The sequence below is a fragment of the Oncorhynchus clarkii genome, chromosome 11 (genome assembly GCF_045791955.1).
Source record: "Oncorhynchus clarkii lewisi isolate Uvic-CL-2024 chromosome 11, UVic_Ocla_1.0, whole genome shotgun sequence".
Classification (NCBI taxonomy): domain Eukaryota; kingdom Metazoa; phylum Chordata; class Actinopteri; order Salmoniformes; family Salmonidae; genus Oncorhynchus; species Oncorhynchus clarkii.
The window spans coordinates 13,967,191-13,982,290 of NC_092157.1; the positions used below are offsets into that span (position 1 = coordinate 13,967,191).

General features: G+C 42.6%; 1 protein-coding gene across 2 annotated transcripts in view; it reads right to left on the reverse strand.

Moving 5' to 3' along the window:
- The window catches only part of LOC139420618 (receptor activity-modifying protein 3-like), a 40,422-nt gene extending 32,167 nt beyond the window's left edge, over positions 1-8,255 (reverse strand). Inside the window, exon 1 of one of the 2 annotated variants that reach the window (XM_071170817.1) lies at positions 7,943-8,255. In XM_071170817.1, coding sequence (XP_071026918.1) covers positions 7,943-7,994 — 52 coding nt within the window. In that variant the 5' untranslated portion in view covers positions 7,995-8,255. Of the gene's footprint in view, positions 1-3,562; positions 3,759-7,942 lie in introns of those variants that run through there. The other variant, XM_071170819.1, reaches the window with a different exon arrangement.
- Between the last annotated feature and the right edge of the window lie 6,845 nt (positions 8,256-15,100).

Here is a 15,100-nt window from a genome sequence, read left to right on the forward strand (position 1 = left end):
GTTGGAATCCATAGGATAGGCTGGCTGACGCCCCAATAAGGGTGCAGAACATCTTCCAGAACTGAGACGAGAACTGAGAACCATGGTCAGAAACCATATCCACTGGGAGTCCAAGGATCCAGAAGACGTGCTGCACCATAAGCTGGGCAATTTTCTTGGCAGAGGGAAGTTTGGGGAGAGGGATGAAATGAGCGACCTTTGTGAACCGATCCATCGATGCCATCAGACGGTGGAAGCCGAGTGAAAAAGTCCAGAGATACAGTGCCTTGCGAAAGTATTCGGCCCCCTTGAACTTTGCGACCTTTTGACACATTTCAGGCTTCAAACATAAAGATATAAAACTGTATTTTTTTGTGGGACACAATCATGAAGTGGAAGCTTTTTGGCAACAATGCAAAACGTTATGTTTGGCGTAAAAGATCCAAACACAGCTCATGAAGAACAAGGAACACACCAGGCAGGTCCGAGATACACCCTGAACACACAGAGATATGCCCACTGTCAAACATGGTGGTGGCAGCATCATGGTTTGGGCCTGCTTTTTTTCAGCAGGGACAGGGAAGATGGTTAAAATTGATGGGAAGATGGATGGAGCCAAATACAGGACCATTCTGGAAGAAAACCTGATGGAGTCTGCAAAAGACCTGAGACTGGGACGGAGATTTGTCTTCCAACAAGACAATGATCCAAAACATAAAGCAAAATCTACAATGGAATGGTTCAAAAATAAACATCTCCAGGTGTTAGAATGGCCAAGTCAAAGTCCAGACCTGAATCCAATCGAGAATCTGTGGAAAGAACTGAAAACTGCTGTTCACAAATGCTCTCCATCCAACCTCACTGAGCTCGAGCTGTTTTGCAAGGAGGAATGGGAAAACATTTCAGTCTCTCGATGCAAAACTGATAGAGACATACCCCAAGCGACTTACAGCTGTAATCGCAGCAAAAGGTGGCGCTACAAAGTATTAACTTAAGGGGGCTGAATAATTTTGCACGCCCAATATTTCAGTTTTTGATTTGTTAAAAAAGTTTGAAATATCCAATAAATGTCGTTCCACTTCATGATTGTGTCCCACTTGTTGTTGATTCTTCACAAAAAAATACAGTTTTATATCTTTATGTTTGAAGCCTGAAATGTGGCAAAAGGTCGCAAAGTTCAAGGGGGCCGAATACTTTCGCAAGGCACTGTATATGGGACCAGGGACGATGAGGTACCGGTAGTGGCTGAAGAAGGCCAGAAAGAGCTTGCCTTGGAGTCTTGTTCTGAGCACACGCTGTGCACGCGGTGATGAAGGCAGAGACGTCAGGAACCATTGTGGGCCACCAGAAACGTTGTCAGAGGAATGCTAGGGTCCAGCGGGAACCTGGATGACAGGTCAGCCTGGAGGAATGAGCCCATTCCAGGACCCGGGGACGGACCGAGTTAGGGACAAATAGCCGGTTAGTCGGGCCCCCTTCAGGTCCATGCTGGGAACATTGTGCCTTGCAAACCAGGGTCTCACTGAGGCTGCAAGGCATGAGGTAGGGAGAATGCTTTTGGAGACCGAGGGTGTGGCAGAGGAACTGTATAGGCGGGAGAGGGTGACTCGATTCACATTTTTTGGACCCTGGGCGGTAGGAAATGGTGAAGTTGACTCTTGTAAACAAGAGAGCCCACCGGGCCTGCCTGGAGTTAAGGCGCTTGGCTGTACGGAGATATTCCACATTTTTATGGTTGATCCAGACTAAGAATGGCTGTTCTACTCCTTCCAGCCAGTGCCTCCACTCTTCCAACACCATCTTGACCACCAGGAGTTCTCGGTTGTCTACGTTGTAGTTCCTCTCTGCAGGATTTAGACGATGGGGCAGGAAGGCACATGGATGAAGCTTTTGGTCCTGGGCAGATCGCTGGGACAGGATGGCCCCCACTCCAATGTCAGAAGAGTCAACCTATATCACAAATTGACGGAACAGGTCCGGATGGATGAGGGTGGGTGCTGTGGTGAACCAATGCTTCAGGTCCACAAAGGCTCTGTTGACAGCTGGAGACCACGTGAATGGTACTTTGGGAGAGGTGAGTGCAGAGAGAGGGGTCACCAGGGCCCCAAATGAAACAGCAGTAGAAGTTAGTGAAACCCAGGAAACATTGTAACTGCACCCTGGACATAGGTTGAGGCCAATCTACCACTGCTTTCACTTTTCCAGGATCATTTGGACATTTCCCTCAGCGATGACATATCCCAGAAAGGAGATTGTCGAGCGGTGGAACTCACACTTCTCAGCTTTCATGAACAATTGGTTCTCCAGGAGGTTCTGAAGGACCTGTCTGACATGAAGAACATGTTCTTGGGCAGACCGGGAAAACAAACAGGATGTCGTCAAGGTAGACAAACACAAAACGGTTTAGCATGCCTCGGAACACATTGTTTACCAGAGCCTGGAAGACAGCAGGGGCGTTGGTGAGCCCAAACGGCATGACCTGGTACTCATAATGTGCGCTGGCTGTGTTGAATGCTGTCTTCCACTCATCTCGTTCGTGTATCCGAACCAGATGATAGGCATTCCGAAGATCCAGCTTGTAAAAAATGGTGGCCCCTGGAGAGGTTCAAATGCTGAGGAGAGATAGGGGGTAAGGATTCTTTATCGTAATGTCATTCAGACCTCAGTAGTCAATGCATGGATGCAGGGTCTTGTCCTTCTCCACAAAGAAAAACCCTGCGCCGGTAGGAGATGCAGACGGACAGACGCCTCCAGTAGCCAGAGAATCCTCAATGTACTCCTCCATGGCCTTGGTCTTTGTTCTCCGGCTCAGATAGAGAATACAGCCGACCATGAGGTGGTGTGGTGCCTGGGAGTAGATCAATGGCCCAATCATAAGGACGGTGCGGGGGAAGAGAAGTAGCATGTGCCTTACTGAAAACTTCCAGGAGGTCATGGTATTCAGTGGGAATGGCAGAGACATCCAAAGCCTTGCTACTGCCCTGAGGATTATGTATCTGGGACGGCTGTGCTGTTTTAAGACAGTGGGAATGGCAAAATGGGCTCAAACCCAGGATGGAGCTCATGGTCCAGTCAATAACGGTTGTGTTTTTGAGCCAGGAAAATCCCAAGACATCAGGAACATGGGGAGATGCAATGAGGAGGAACTGTATGGTCTCACTGTGGTTTCCTGAAATCCATATATGAACGGGCACTGTACTATAGGTGACTCTTCCAATTGAACGACCGTCCACTGCCCCTGCATCCATGGGGACAGAGAGGGGTTGAGTGGGAATGCTAAGTTCAGGATAAATAGTAGCATCCATAAAACTTTCAGCCCCAGAGTCAATGAGCACTCGAAGAGACTTAGATTGGTCTCCCCACAGCAAAAGCACAAAAAAAGCAGGTGATGGGAATTAGGGAACTCCCAGTCTGGCTCACCAGAGTACGTGTACCCATAAGGCTTTCCTAACAGGGCAGGTAGCTATATAATGTCCTGCCCCTCCACAGTACAGACAACAGTTTGAACTCCGCTTACGTGAGCGTTCCCCAACCGATAAACTAGCTCTTCCCAGTTGCATAGGCTCAGGAGTATTCAACTCACCCGTCGTTGATGATTCTCGGGGAACCTCGGGTGTTTCGGCTCTCCTCAGAATTACACATTTCGGGAATTTCTGGATTCCTTAGGACGGCTGCCATCATCAGACAAACAAGTTTTCCCAAGGCCCGACCTCCTCTCACACCGGCGTTCATGTAAGCGGCCATCACTCCTAATCGAAAGGGCGATAAGGGAATCGAGATCCAGTAGTATTTCCCGAGCAGCGAGCTCGTCCATTATCCCCTCCGACAATCCATGGAGGAAGGTGTCGAACAGAGCCCCCGGATTCCAGGAACTCTCGGCGGTCAGCTCGTCCATTATCCCCTCCGACAATCCATGGAGGAAGGTGTCGAACAGAGCCCCCGGATTCCAGGAACTCTCGGCGGTCAGCTCGTCCATTATCCCCTCCGACAATCCATGGAGGAAGGTGTCGAACAGAGCCCCCGGATTCCAGGAACTCTCGGCGGTCAATGTGTGGAAATCTACTGTGTAGTGTGCCACAGTACGGGAGTTCTGATGTACCTGCAGTAGTTTGAGCCGCCTCCCTCCCGGGCAGCATAAACCAGGTCAGAGTCGAAACAGTACCAGAGTACTAGAAACAAACTGGGAAAGATAGGAGAATGAAAAAACGCTGGCTGACTTGGCGAACAAGACGAACTGGAACAGAGAGACAGGAAACAGGGATATATACACCGGGGATAATAAGCGACACCTGGAGGGGGTGGAGACAATCACAAGGACAGGTGAACCAGATCAGGGTGTGACTGACTTCCTGCTTACAAACATCAACAACAGCCCTTGAGGTATGCCTAGCATTGCCTACATTAAGAAGGCGGAAATCCTGGTTGATTTGAATGTTGTTCTTGGTTTCTGTGAGCAGGAAGTCATCCCACTGTCAATGATAACATCATATTGCTGAGTGCCTACCTATCGTCAACACAGCACTTCTGCTTTCATACTTACTTTTCGCAATGCATCTGGGATAAGTTCAGAAGAGTCATGGATAAAGCTTCACTGACTGTGAAAAGCATTCATTCACACCAGTTTCATAGGATTTGTTGTTAGGGTAGTGTCAAATTGAAGTTGCTAGGATTTCTTGTTAAATTAAGGTTTTATTTTGATTTTCTCCCAATCTTATTTCTAAGACATTCAATTCCAGAAACATATTATTATTTATAATTTTGTTCTACCTTGTTATTTTTTGTTTTACGTTGTTATTGATTAGGGTATTGTGCGGAGCTTGTAATAAAGGAATTTCACTGTATTTGAGCACGTGGCATTAAAACTAGTAAATCACAGCACAATAGTTAAGTAATGGAAAGTTATGATTCTGTCAACCGTGCTCATTTGCCAAATCTGTCTCAGTGCCAATTACCCTTGCCATACAGGAGGGTGACCCACTGCCAAAGATGACCTTTGCCATGCAGGAGAGCAGCCCACTGCCAAAGATGACCTTTGCCATGCAGGAGAGCAGCCCACTGCCAAAGATGACCTTTGCCATGCAGGAGAGCAGCCCACTGCCAAAGATGACCTTTGCCATGCAGGAGAGCAGCCCACTGCCAAAGATGACCTTTGCCATGCAGGAGAGAAGCCCACTGCCAAAGATGACCTTTGCCATGCAGGAGAGCAGCCCACTGCCAAAGATGACCTTTGCCATGCAGGAGAGCAGCCCACTGCCAAATATGACCGTTGCCATGCAGAAGGGAAGACCACTGCCAAAGTGGCTCTGTGACCTGCTGTGTGTAGGCAGAGAAACAGATAGAAGTGTGTGTGTGTGTGTGTGTGTGTGAGAGAGAGTGAGAGACAGAGAGATAATGTGAGAGAAGAGTTTGAAATCAGGCAGAGAAAACACTGCATGCCTTTCCATAGGAACTCAACGTTCAGCTTGAATGAAAACGTACTCAACACAGCACCCCATTTAAGTACTTAAAACCCATATGGAGGTGTGAAAGATGGCATTGAGGGTTCACCTCAGTTTCAAATCACACTGACAGTACTCTTCCAGACACCCACACAATCCAAGAAAGCATACCCCACTACCACATTACACAGACACACTCCATTTAAGCAAAACCTGGATTTATTCCTGGCCTACATATTTAAACTACTGTATCAGTAAGCAGACAACAATAATGCTAAACATGTCTGCTTATTGAGAGATATGAGAACAGTATGTGTTCCTTGCTTATTTTCAGGAGTGCGAGAGTAATGCCACGGCGGAGCTGTTGCGCACACACACACACGCAGGTAGGCAAAAACACACACACACACGCAGGCAGGTAGGCAAAAACACACACGCAGACAGGCATGTAGGCAAAAACACACACACACACGCAGACAGGCAGGTAGGCAAAAACACACACACACACACAGCACTCTGCTTTCTACACTATCCTTGGCTCATCTACAACACTGTTCAAACTCTGCCCTCTTGCAGTGACAGTGGGAAGCCAAGCCAGAGGCCTGGGTTCCTACTCTGCCCTCTTGCAGTGACAGTGGGAAGCCAAGCCAGAGGCCTGGGTTCCAACTGGGGGTTTCACTCATCAGCACTATTACATTATCGGAGGCGGTGACCCATTAACAGTGCACGATCTCAGCACTATTACATTATCGGAGGCAGTGACCCACTAACAGAGCATGATATTGATTGAGTGCCTTCTCAAGATGGAAGACACTGCTCATGCAAATACAGGAGCCATTTTGAAAACCTGGACAACCTGCAGAACTGAGAGTTAGGTAGAGTACGTTGACAATGTGGTACTTTGCCTCAGTACAGGCATGAGTCTATATACAGCTCCAGCTGGGGACTTCATAACTTTCCAGGGGCCAAGTTCATGAGCCCATGGAGTGTATGAAAATGTTACGAGGTCATTGAAAGATTAATACAGCTTTGTACAGGGTTTTCACAGCTGTTGAGAGGGCAGCTAAAAGAAGAGGCCTTTTAGTGAATCCACATAAGGAAACTTACAAGACTTCTGAAACATATAACTACTAGTAAGTCTTTATTACCACTGGTCTGGCTGCTAGTACCAACCAAATGTAGACGTATAGCAGTAGAATTGTATTACAGAGATGTTTTTGAGCACTATACTGGAAGCAGCTGTGGCTGATGAGCCCAAGGCATTTTCCTTGGTTATGGAATTCCGATGCCCCTTTATCACCATTATTATCTGCTAATTCAAGTAGACCGACCTTACTCAGTGGAGCAGTGCTGCTTGTGCTTCAGCTCTGATCTAATTACATAATCTTCCTAAAATACATTTTACAACAAATAAATCATAGCCCCCCCCCTGTGCTCCAGACAGTTGTTGAGGATATTATGTGTGCATGTAAGATGTTCCATTTGGGTTGTAAATCTCAGAACCTTTGCATTTTCCACTGGCCACTGGCTATTTCGCTGTGCACATAGCCTACATGGCAGTTATCCAGGAGAGTTCTGGACAGTTTTGGGGACTTTAGTATATCCCTGATCCATAATCTTTGGGCCTCAGCTCTCTCTTAATCTCTTGGGTATTCTGAGATGGGTTCCTGTCTCTTCCTGATGAGAGAACCAGAAAAAATCCTCCCTAAAGAGAAATCATCTTGGGTCCGGGACAATAAAGTCAGATTTTTCATTGCACTTTCTATAGGGTCCAAGTCCATGTAGATGATATGTTACCAAAAATAAACATGAACTTGGGATAAGTGAAGATATCATTTAGAAAAGATCATAAAAAATGTTAATGATTGCATATCATTATAGACAATCATAACGCTGAATACAGGTAGGCCGTCATTGTAAATAAGAATTTGTTTTTAACTGACTTGCCTAGTTAAAGGTTAAATAAAACATAAAAATGTAAATACATTTAATTTCAATGGACATCCAACATCATCATCCCTTAAAGACCCCTGTTTTCTTGAATTTACCTGAAAAGCATACTGGTATGGAGATTCTTACATTGTTTTATGAATTCTTATGGTATTTTACCATACAGTCTTTTACATAGCCACCAGGGTCAAGAGACAGTGGTGTTAATTTGGCGATTGACTATATGTTATCAAATATATTATGAAATCATATCAAATTGTGGAAGTCATTGATCAAGATGGATTTGATTTCATATTTTTTATAAGCCTTTTTAAAGATGATAGGCCATGCAACTTAAATATCTTATTGGCTATGGAATAAACACTGAAAGCAGTTTTGAAGCAAAAAGATCTGAGAATTATTGAGAGTGTTATTAATATGTTGTTATGCATTTTTTCGATTATAAGATTCAATTTCAGACAGTGGCAACACAAAAAATAGCTATTAAATCATGAATAAATAATATATTTTAATAATCTAGAACACTATCCAATCGACAACTAATAGCCTATACAATAAAACACTAAAATACTCACCCAGAATTCCAACCACTAAAAGTTTAAACACAGCCAACGCATTTGTATCCATCACGTTGAGAATAACAATCCCCCACACGATTCGGATTCTTTCAATGAAATCTCAACTGGGTGATAAATGTCTGCAGCAAACCATTATTATCCAAACTCAATGAAAGCACGCGCGCGCGCAACTTCTTTCATAGTTCATGAGTCAAATTTAGAACTCCGCAATACGTCCTCAAATCAGGCACTGAACCTCCACATTGGATGCGCGTCCTCGGTGTTCTTGCCTCACTGTCCTTGTGCAAGCTTGCCTGCACATCTCGTTGCTAAAATGACTTCTGCGCTCTAGCATCCTATCAGAGGGGGGAGAAAGGAGGGGAGATAGATCGTCCCCTTCGTCTCCGTTCCTATCTCCTTCCATATTCAGGAAACCATTATGAAATGGACAATTTAATATGAATGATAACGATTTTGTTGAATGACACGTGCATAGTAAAGGTCCAATGCAGTCGTTTTTATCAAAATATCAAATAATATCTGGGTAACAATTAAGTACCTTACTTTGATTGTTTTCTATTCAAATTGTCAAAAAGAACCAAAAGTAGCATCTTAGCAAAGAGCAATTTCTCAAGCAAGAATTGTGCTAGTCAGGGAGTAGGGAGGGGAAGACTGAAAACTTGCTGTTATTGGCAGAGAGGTTTGGAACTCTCTTTCTTATTGTTCTCTTAACTAATTTACTACCAGGTAATGTCACCAGGCAGGCCAATACTCCATCCCACCCAAACAGGCTGAAATTTCAGGTGGTCTTTTCAAACAGCTCTTACACTAAAAGGGCATTATCATCATTTTCTAAATGTCTCAGTATTATTTCAACCTCATAGTGTGGAAATATATATATAATAAAGGAAAATCACGTTTTTTTTTTGCACTGGTCCTTAACACGTCTACTAGACTATTTGTTTAGCTGTCTACTTTACAGATTTTGCATTAAACAATCTAAATAACCTAGAACTATTTGTTACATTTTTTAAACAGCTTTCAAGAATAAGCCATTGTAAAATGTTATAAATGTGTTATAGATTATTACATTTTATGTTGGACTATTCATTCTTATGCAATATTTTTGAATGGTTTAATATTCCTATACATATTCATAAATTGTAACAAAGAATGAAATACTTGTTTATTAATAGGCCTATTATGTAAGCCTATAAGGCTATAAATATGCCTAGATTTTTCATGAAAGTTATTAAAAAGTGTTACCACCTACCTAAAACATGACAGAGGAAAAGTGGGCAAGCCACAAGTAGGATCGATACAAATATAAATTGATGATGCTGTTTGTGATTTTAGACCTAGCAAAATTGTATTCAATCTAGGCCATTCTCTACATTATTATCCAAACATTTTAACCTGTCAAATGCTGCAATTCAAAGAAATGCGTGCAAAATAAAATCCATATTTGGAATATCCAAAAAAATACTCTGAACGGTATCAAATTGTATACATTTTATATATTCCTTTTCATGCAGATGCTTTATTTGACTCATGGATTCCTTTCTGGAAGAAAAACAAACCCGGGCGCTATCTTGAGGATTTACTGAGAATGTCAGTGCTGCCAAATGAAAGCAGAACTAAAAAGGCTAAATACTTGTTTCTCAGGGGACGTATAACGAAGACGAACCATCGGTTTGGCGGGCCAAATTGAACGTCGCAACTAAATATTTATGACAGTTATAATAACATTGAAGATGAGGTTCCGAGCAAAAATGAATGATGTTGGTTGCCTTAATCATTTCACACGTAAGTACTTTGTAATGTTGCTCTTGTATGTGGTTGTTTTTGTGTAGCTAACTAGATAGTTAAACGGATAATCCACCCCCAAAATATGGTTCGGTTCGGCACCGAGGTAAAGTTAATTTTATATTGGATATTCAGATTTCTCTCTTCCATAACAAAACAGGGAAAGGGGAATACCTAGTCGGTTGTACAACAAGTGTGTATATTCTGAATCAGAGGAGGATGGAAAATATTCACACTTTTTTTTGTGTGAATTTCAAAAAATGTTCTATCTTCAATTTGTTTTTAAATAAAAGTGTGTATTGTTCTCCATCCTCAGCTGATTCAGAATACACCTTTGTTTTTCTATTGATTCTACCGAATATCAAAATGTAAAACTAAGAGCACAAGCTTTTTTGTGACTTTATCAAATCATCAATAGCCTATAGTCACATCATGCAGGCCATATACACTATATATACAAACGTATTTGGACACCCCTTCAAATGAGTGGATTCGGCTATTTCAGCCACACCCGTTGCTGACAGGTATATGAAATCAAGCACACAGCCAGGCAATCTCCATAAACAAACATTGGCAGTATAATGGCCTTACTGAAGAGCTCAGTAACTTTCAACATGGCACTGTCATAGGATGCCACCTTTCCAACAAGTCAGTTCATACAATTTCAGCCCTACTAGAGCTGCCGGAACTGTAGCGGAGAGGAAAACAGCATCAGGCAAGGATAACAGGATCTAATCGTAACAAACGGCTAGACACGTAGACTGACTGAGCAGTGATTACAATCTGGCAGTGTGGAAGTGGCAGGGCTGAGTATTTGTAGAGGTCTTGATTATGGAACAGGTTGCAGCTGGTGGGGATCTGCTCTGACTCCAGTACACCTGTCTCCACCCACACAATCACACACACACACAGAGGGAGAGCGTACTGGGGGAGTGGCGGCAGGTCAAGGAGACACAGGAGGAGCAGTAGAGGGCGTTGCAGGAACAGATGTGACACTCATAAGGATACATACAGTATATTGTCCGCTAAATGAACAAACTTATGGCATGGCGCATAGCCAGATAACATACAGTAGGCCAACTCATATTCTGTTCTTCTGAAATACATGTTCTTCATATCATGTTTCTTTAGACCTGCCTAAAATAAATAATGGATTTATTGTGATGTTGTATATTCAATTGATTTATTAGACTTTTGTAAATGTAGATGTTCCAAAGGTGCGCATCAGAGGTTTCTATGTGGCTTGTATACCTGGAGCCTGGAGATGCTAAACGTGTTTATGTTAATTAATGTTCAATTATTGTGAGCCGGCAGGCTTTTGCATCAATAGACGTCCTTCTGAACTGAGCTGCAGGACAGGAATGAAACTGCTCAGAGATGTTACCATGAGGCCATTGGTGATTTTTAAAACAGTTACAGAGTTCAATGGATGAATGATGAATGTGCAGGTAGAGATACTAGGGTGCAAAGGAGCAAAAATAAATACAAAATAAATAACTGTATAGGGATGAGGTAGGTGGATGGGCTATGTAGAGGTGCAGTGATTTGTGAGCTGCTCTGACAGCTGGTGCTTAAAGTTAGTGAATGAGATATGAGTCTCCAGCTTCAGCGATTTTTGCAATTCATTCCAGTCATTGGCAGCAGAGAACTGGAAGGAAAGGCGGCCAAAGGAGGAATTGGCTTTGGGGGTGACCAGTGAAATATACCTGCTGGAGCGCGTGCTACGGGTGGGTGCTGCTATGGTGACCAGTGAGCTGAGATGAGGCGGGACTTTGTCATGGTTGCATCATGGTATGGGTATGCTTGACATCGGCAAATACTGGGAAGTTTTTTCAGGATAAAAATAAACGGGGTGGAGATAAGCACAGGCAAAATCCTAGAGGAATTCCTTTCTTCAGTGTGCTTTACACCAGACACTAGGAGATTTATTGACCTTTCAGCAGGACAAAAACCTACAACACAAGGCGAAATCTACACTGGAGTTGCTTACCAAGAAGACAGTGAATGTTCCTCAGTGGCCAAGTCACAGTTTTGACTTAAATCTGCTTGAATATCCATGGAAACACTTGAAAATTATCTAACCATGATCCCCAACACCTTGACAGAGCTTGAAGAATTATGAAAATACATTGAACAAAAATATAAACACAACATGCAAAAATGTCAAAGATTTTACTGAGTTACAGTTCATATAATGAAATCAGTCAATTGAAATAAATCCATTAGGCCCAAATCTATGGATTTCACATGACTGGGAATGCAGATATGCAAAGATACCTTTAAAAAAAAAAAATCTGAAAAAAGTGTGGCATGGGCCCTCAAATACCTTTTGTTTATCCCATGTGTAACTCTGTGTTGTTTTTGTCGCACTGCTATGTTTTATCTTGGCCAGGTCGCAGTTGTAAATGAGAACTTGTTCTCAACTGGCCTACCTGGTTAAATAAAGGTGAAATAAAAAATCCTCAAAGTTCTACAACTGTACCACTGAGAGCAATTTGACTGGCTACATCAGTGCCTGGTATGGCCCTCGATCACATGGTGCTACGGAGGGTGGTGCGGACAGCTCAGTACATCACTGGGGCTGAGCTCCCTGCCATCCAGGACATCTATATGAGGTGGTGTGGTAGGAAAATCGTTAAAGACTCCAACCAGACAAGCCATAGACTTTTTTCTCTCTGCTTCCGCACGGCAAGCGATATCAGTGCATCAAGTCTGGCACCAACAGGCTCTTGAGCAGCTTCTATCCCCAAGCAATGAGACAGATGAATAGCTAACAAAATAGCTACATGGACTGTGTTAACCTTGTAACTTTATTGACCTTTTTATTTTTTGCACTGTCTCTATGCACACACACAATCAACTGATCACTCACACATAATATGCACATACATTTATACTGACTGTACACACACACACACACACTCAAGCTGCTGCCACTCTGTTTATCTTAAATCCTGTTGCCTAGTCACCTTACCCCTATACATATCCACCTCCATCACTCCAGTATCCCTGCACATTGTAAATATTGTATTGGAACTGACCCTGTATATAGTATGCTTACTTACATATTGTGTTCTTATTTCTCGTGTTTTTTTTCTTCTTCTAGTATTACGTTATTGATTATTGAATTGTTGGGTTTTGAGTTTGCAAGAAAGGCATTTCACTGTACTTGTGCATGTGATATAACTTGAAACTTGACCACAATTTGACTTTTGCAGTGTGACATCTCCTTCGCATAGAGTTGATCAGGCTGTTGATTGTGGCCTGTGGAATGTTGTCTCACCCCTCTTCAATGGCTGTGCGGAGTTGCTGGATATTGGTAGGAACTGGAACACACTGTCGTACACGTCGAACCAAAGCATCCCAAACATGCTCAATGGGTGACATGTCTGGTGAGTATGCAGGCCATGAAAGAGCTGGGACATTTTTAGCTTCAAGGAATTGTGGACAGATCCTTGTGACATGGGGCCTTGCATTATCATGCTGAAAAGTGAGGTGTTGGTGATGGATGAATGGCATGACAATGGGCCTCAGGGTCTTGTAACGGTCTCTCTATGACAGTTTCTGACAGTTTCTGCAGAAAGTATTTGGTTGTGCAAACCCACAGTTTCATCAGCTGTCTGGGTGGCTGGTCTCAGACAATCCAGCAGGGGAAGAAGCTGGATGTGGAGGTCCTAGGCTGTCGTGGTTACACTGTGCCTAAAATGACGTCGGAGGCGGTTTATGGTAGATAAATTAACATTAAATTCTCTGGCAACAGCATGCCAATTTCACACTCCCTTATAAATTGAGATATCTGTGGCATTGTGTGTTGTGTGATAAAACTGCACATTTTAGAGTGGTCTTTTATTGTCCCCAGCACAAGGTGCACCTCTGTAATGATCATGCTGTTTAATCAGTTTCTTGATATGCCACACCTGTCAGGTGGATGGATTATCTTGGCAAAGGTAAAATGCTCACTAACAGGGTTGTAAACAAATTTATGCACAACATTTTTGAGAAATAAGATATTTGTGCATATGGAACATTTCTGGGATCTTTTAATTTAGCTCATGAAACATGGGACCAACATTTTACATGCTTTGTTTATATTTCTGTAATGAACTAATGTTGCACAACACAGTTGTATAAAGCTTTTAGGGTGGGTTGCACCCACATGGTTTAAATTAATCTATGATTAGAGCTAATGTAGGTTTTGTAAATCTAGGTTTAGAATTAAGCAGAGATTTGTTGTACCACTTAATTTTTATGAATTTAAATTCCTCAGGTATGTCCTCCTCAGTCTCCTGCCAAAGTTATACAGAACTGCTACTGCAATAATGATTGTCAGTGTAGTGTCCATCTTCGTGCGGAGCCCCTCCCGTAGGCACTGTAATAAAGAAAAAAAATTCCACACTCCAAAAACTCTGAGACATCTTGCCAGGATATGAGATGTGTTGTATTCTCTCTCTTCAGATGTCTGGCGGTTTAAAAATGTACCACACGACAGGCATATCCATTGTCACGGAATAGTTCTCCATTCTCGCCACCAGGATTGGGAATAGAAATGTGTGTAGAGTCTATTGCCCCTAGTACACCTGGGAATCTAGCTGTCTTGTAAAATCCAGCTGCTGTTTTCTCTGTAGGATTGAACCGTATATACTGATTCTTCAGACTGGCAATAGCACTGGACACTCTGATTACAATCCTCCAGACAGTTGACTTGTGGAATCCAAAAAGGTCGACATCCACCATCTGGAAACATCCAGTTGCATAGAACCGTAGGGTCACCAAGAGCTGAAGTAGTGGGGGTACAGCTGTGTTCCTATCACTCCCATGCTTAATGGTTGATCCAACCTTTCTCTCCAGTTGCATTACAGAGTCCTTGGAGAAGCAGTATCTCCTTGAAAACTCATCATTATCATAAAATTCAACAGGATTGAACTTGTTTCTAAATATTCTCTGAGGAACTCTGTCGTTTTGGTCTCTCTGCAGTAGATATGCTGCCATTTTAGCAGTTAAACCATATCAAGTGGCAGTTTAGAATTCATCTCCATTCTAAATGTATATTAATTTTTTTTTATTGAACATTAGGTGTAAAATCTATCTAGGTTTAAAGTGAAAACAACTTATATTAGAGGAAGGATTTAATTTAACTATGATTAATTTAAAACTAAGTTTAACATTTGGTGCAACATGATTAATAGATTAACCTTGATTTAACCTAGTTTAAGAGTTAATCCATGTTGGTGCAACCCACCCTTAGAGATTTGCCTAAGAAGGCTCACAGCTGTAATTGCTGCCAAAGATGTTTCTGACATGTATTGACTCAGGGACCTGATTACTTATTCAACGACTGACTATATGTTAGTTATTTAATTCTATTCATCT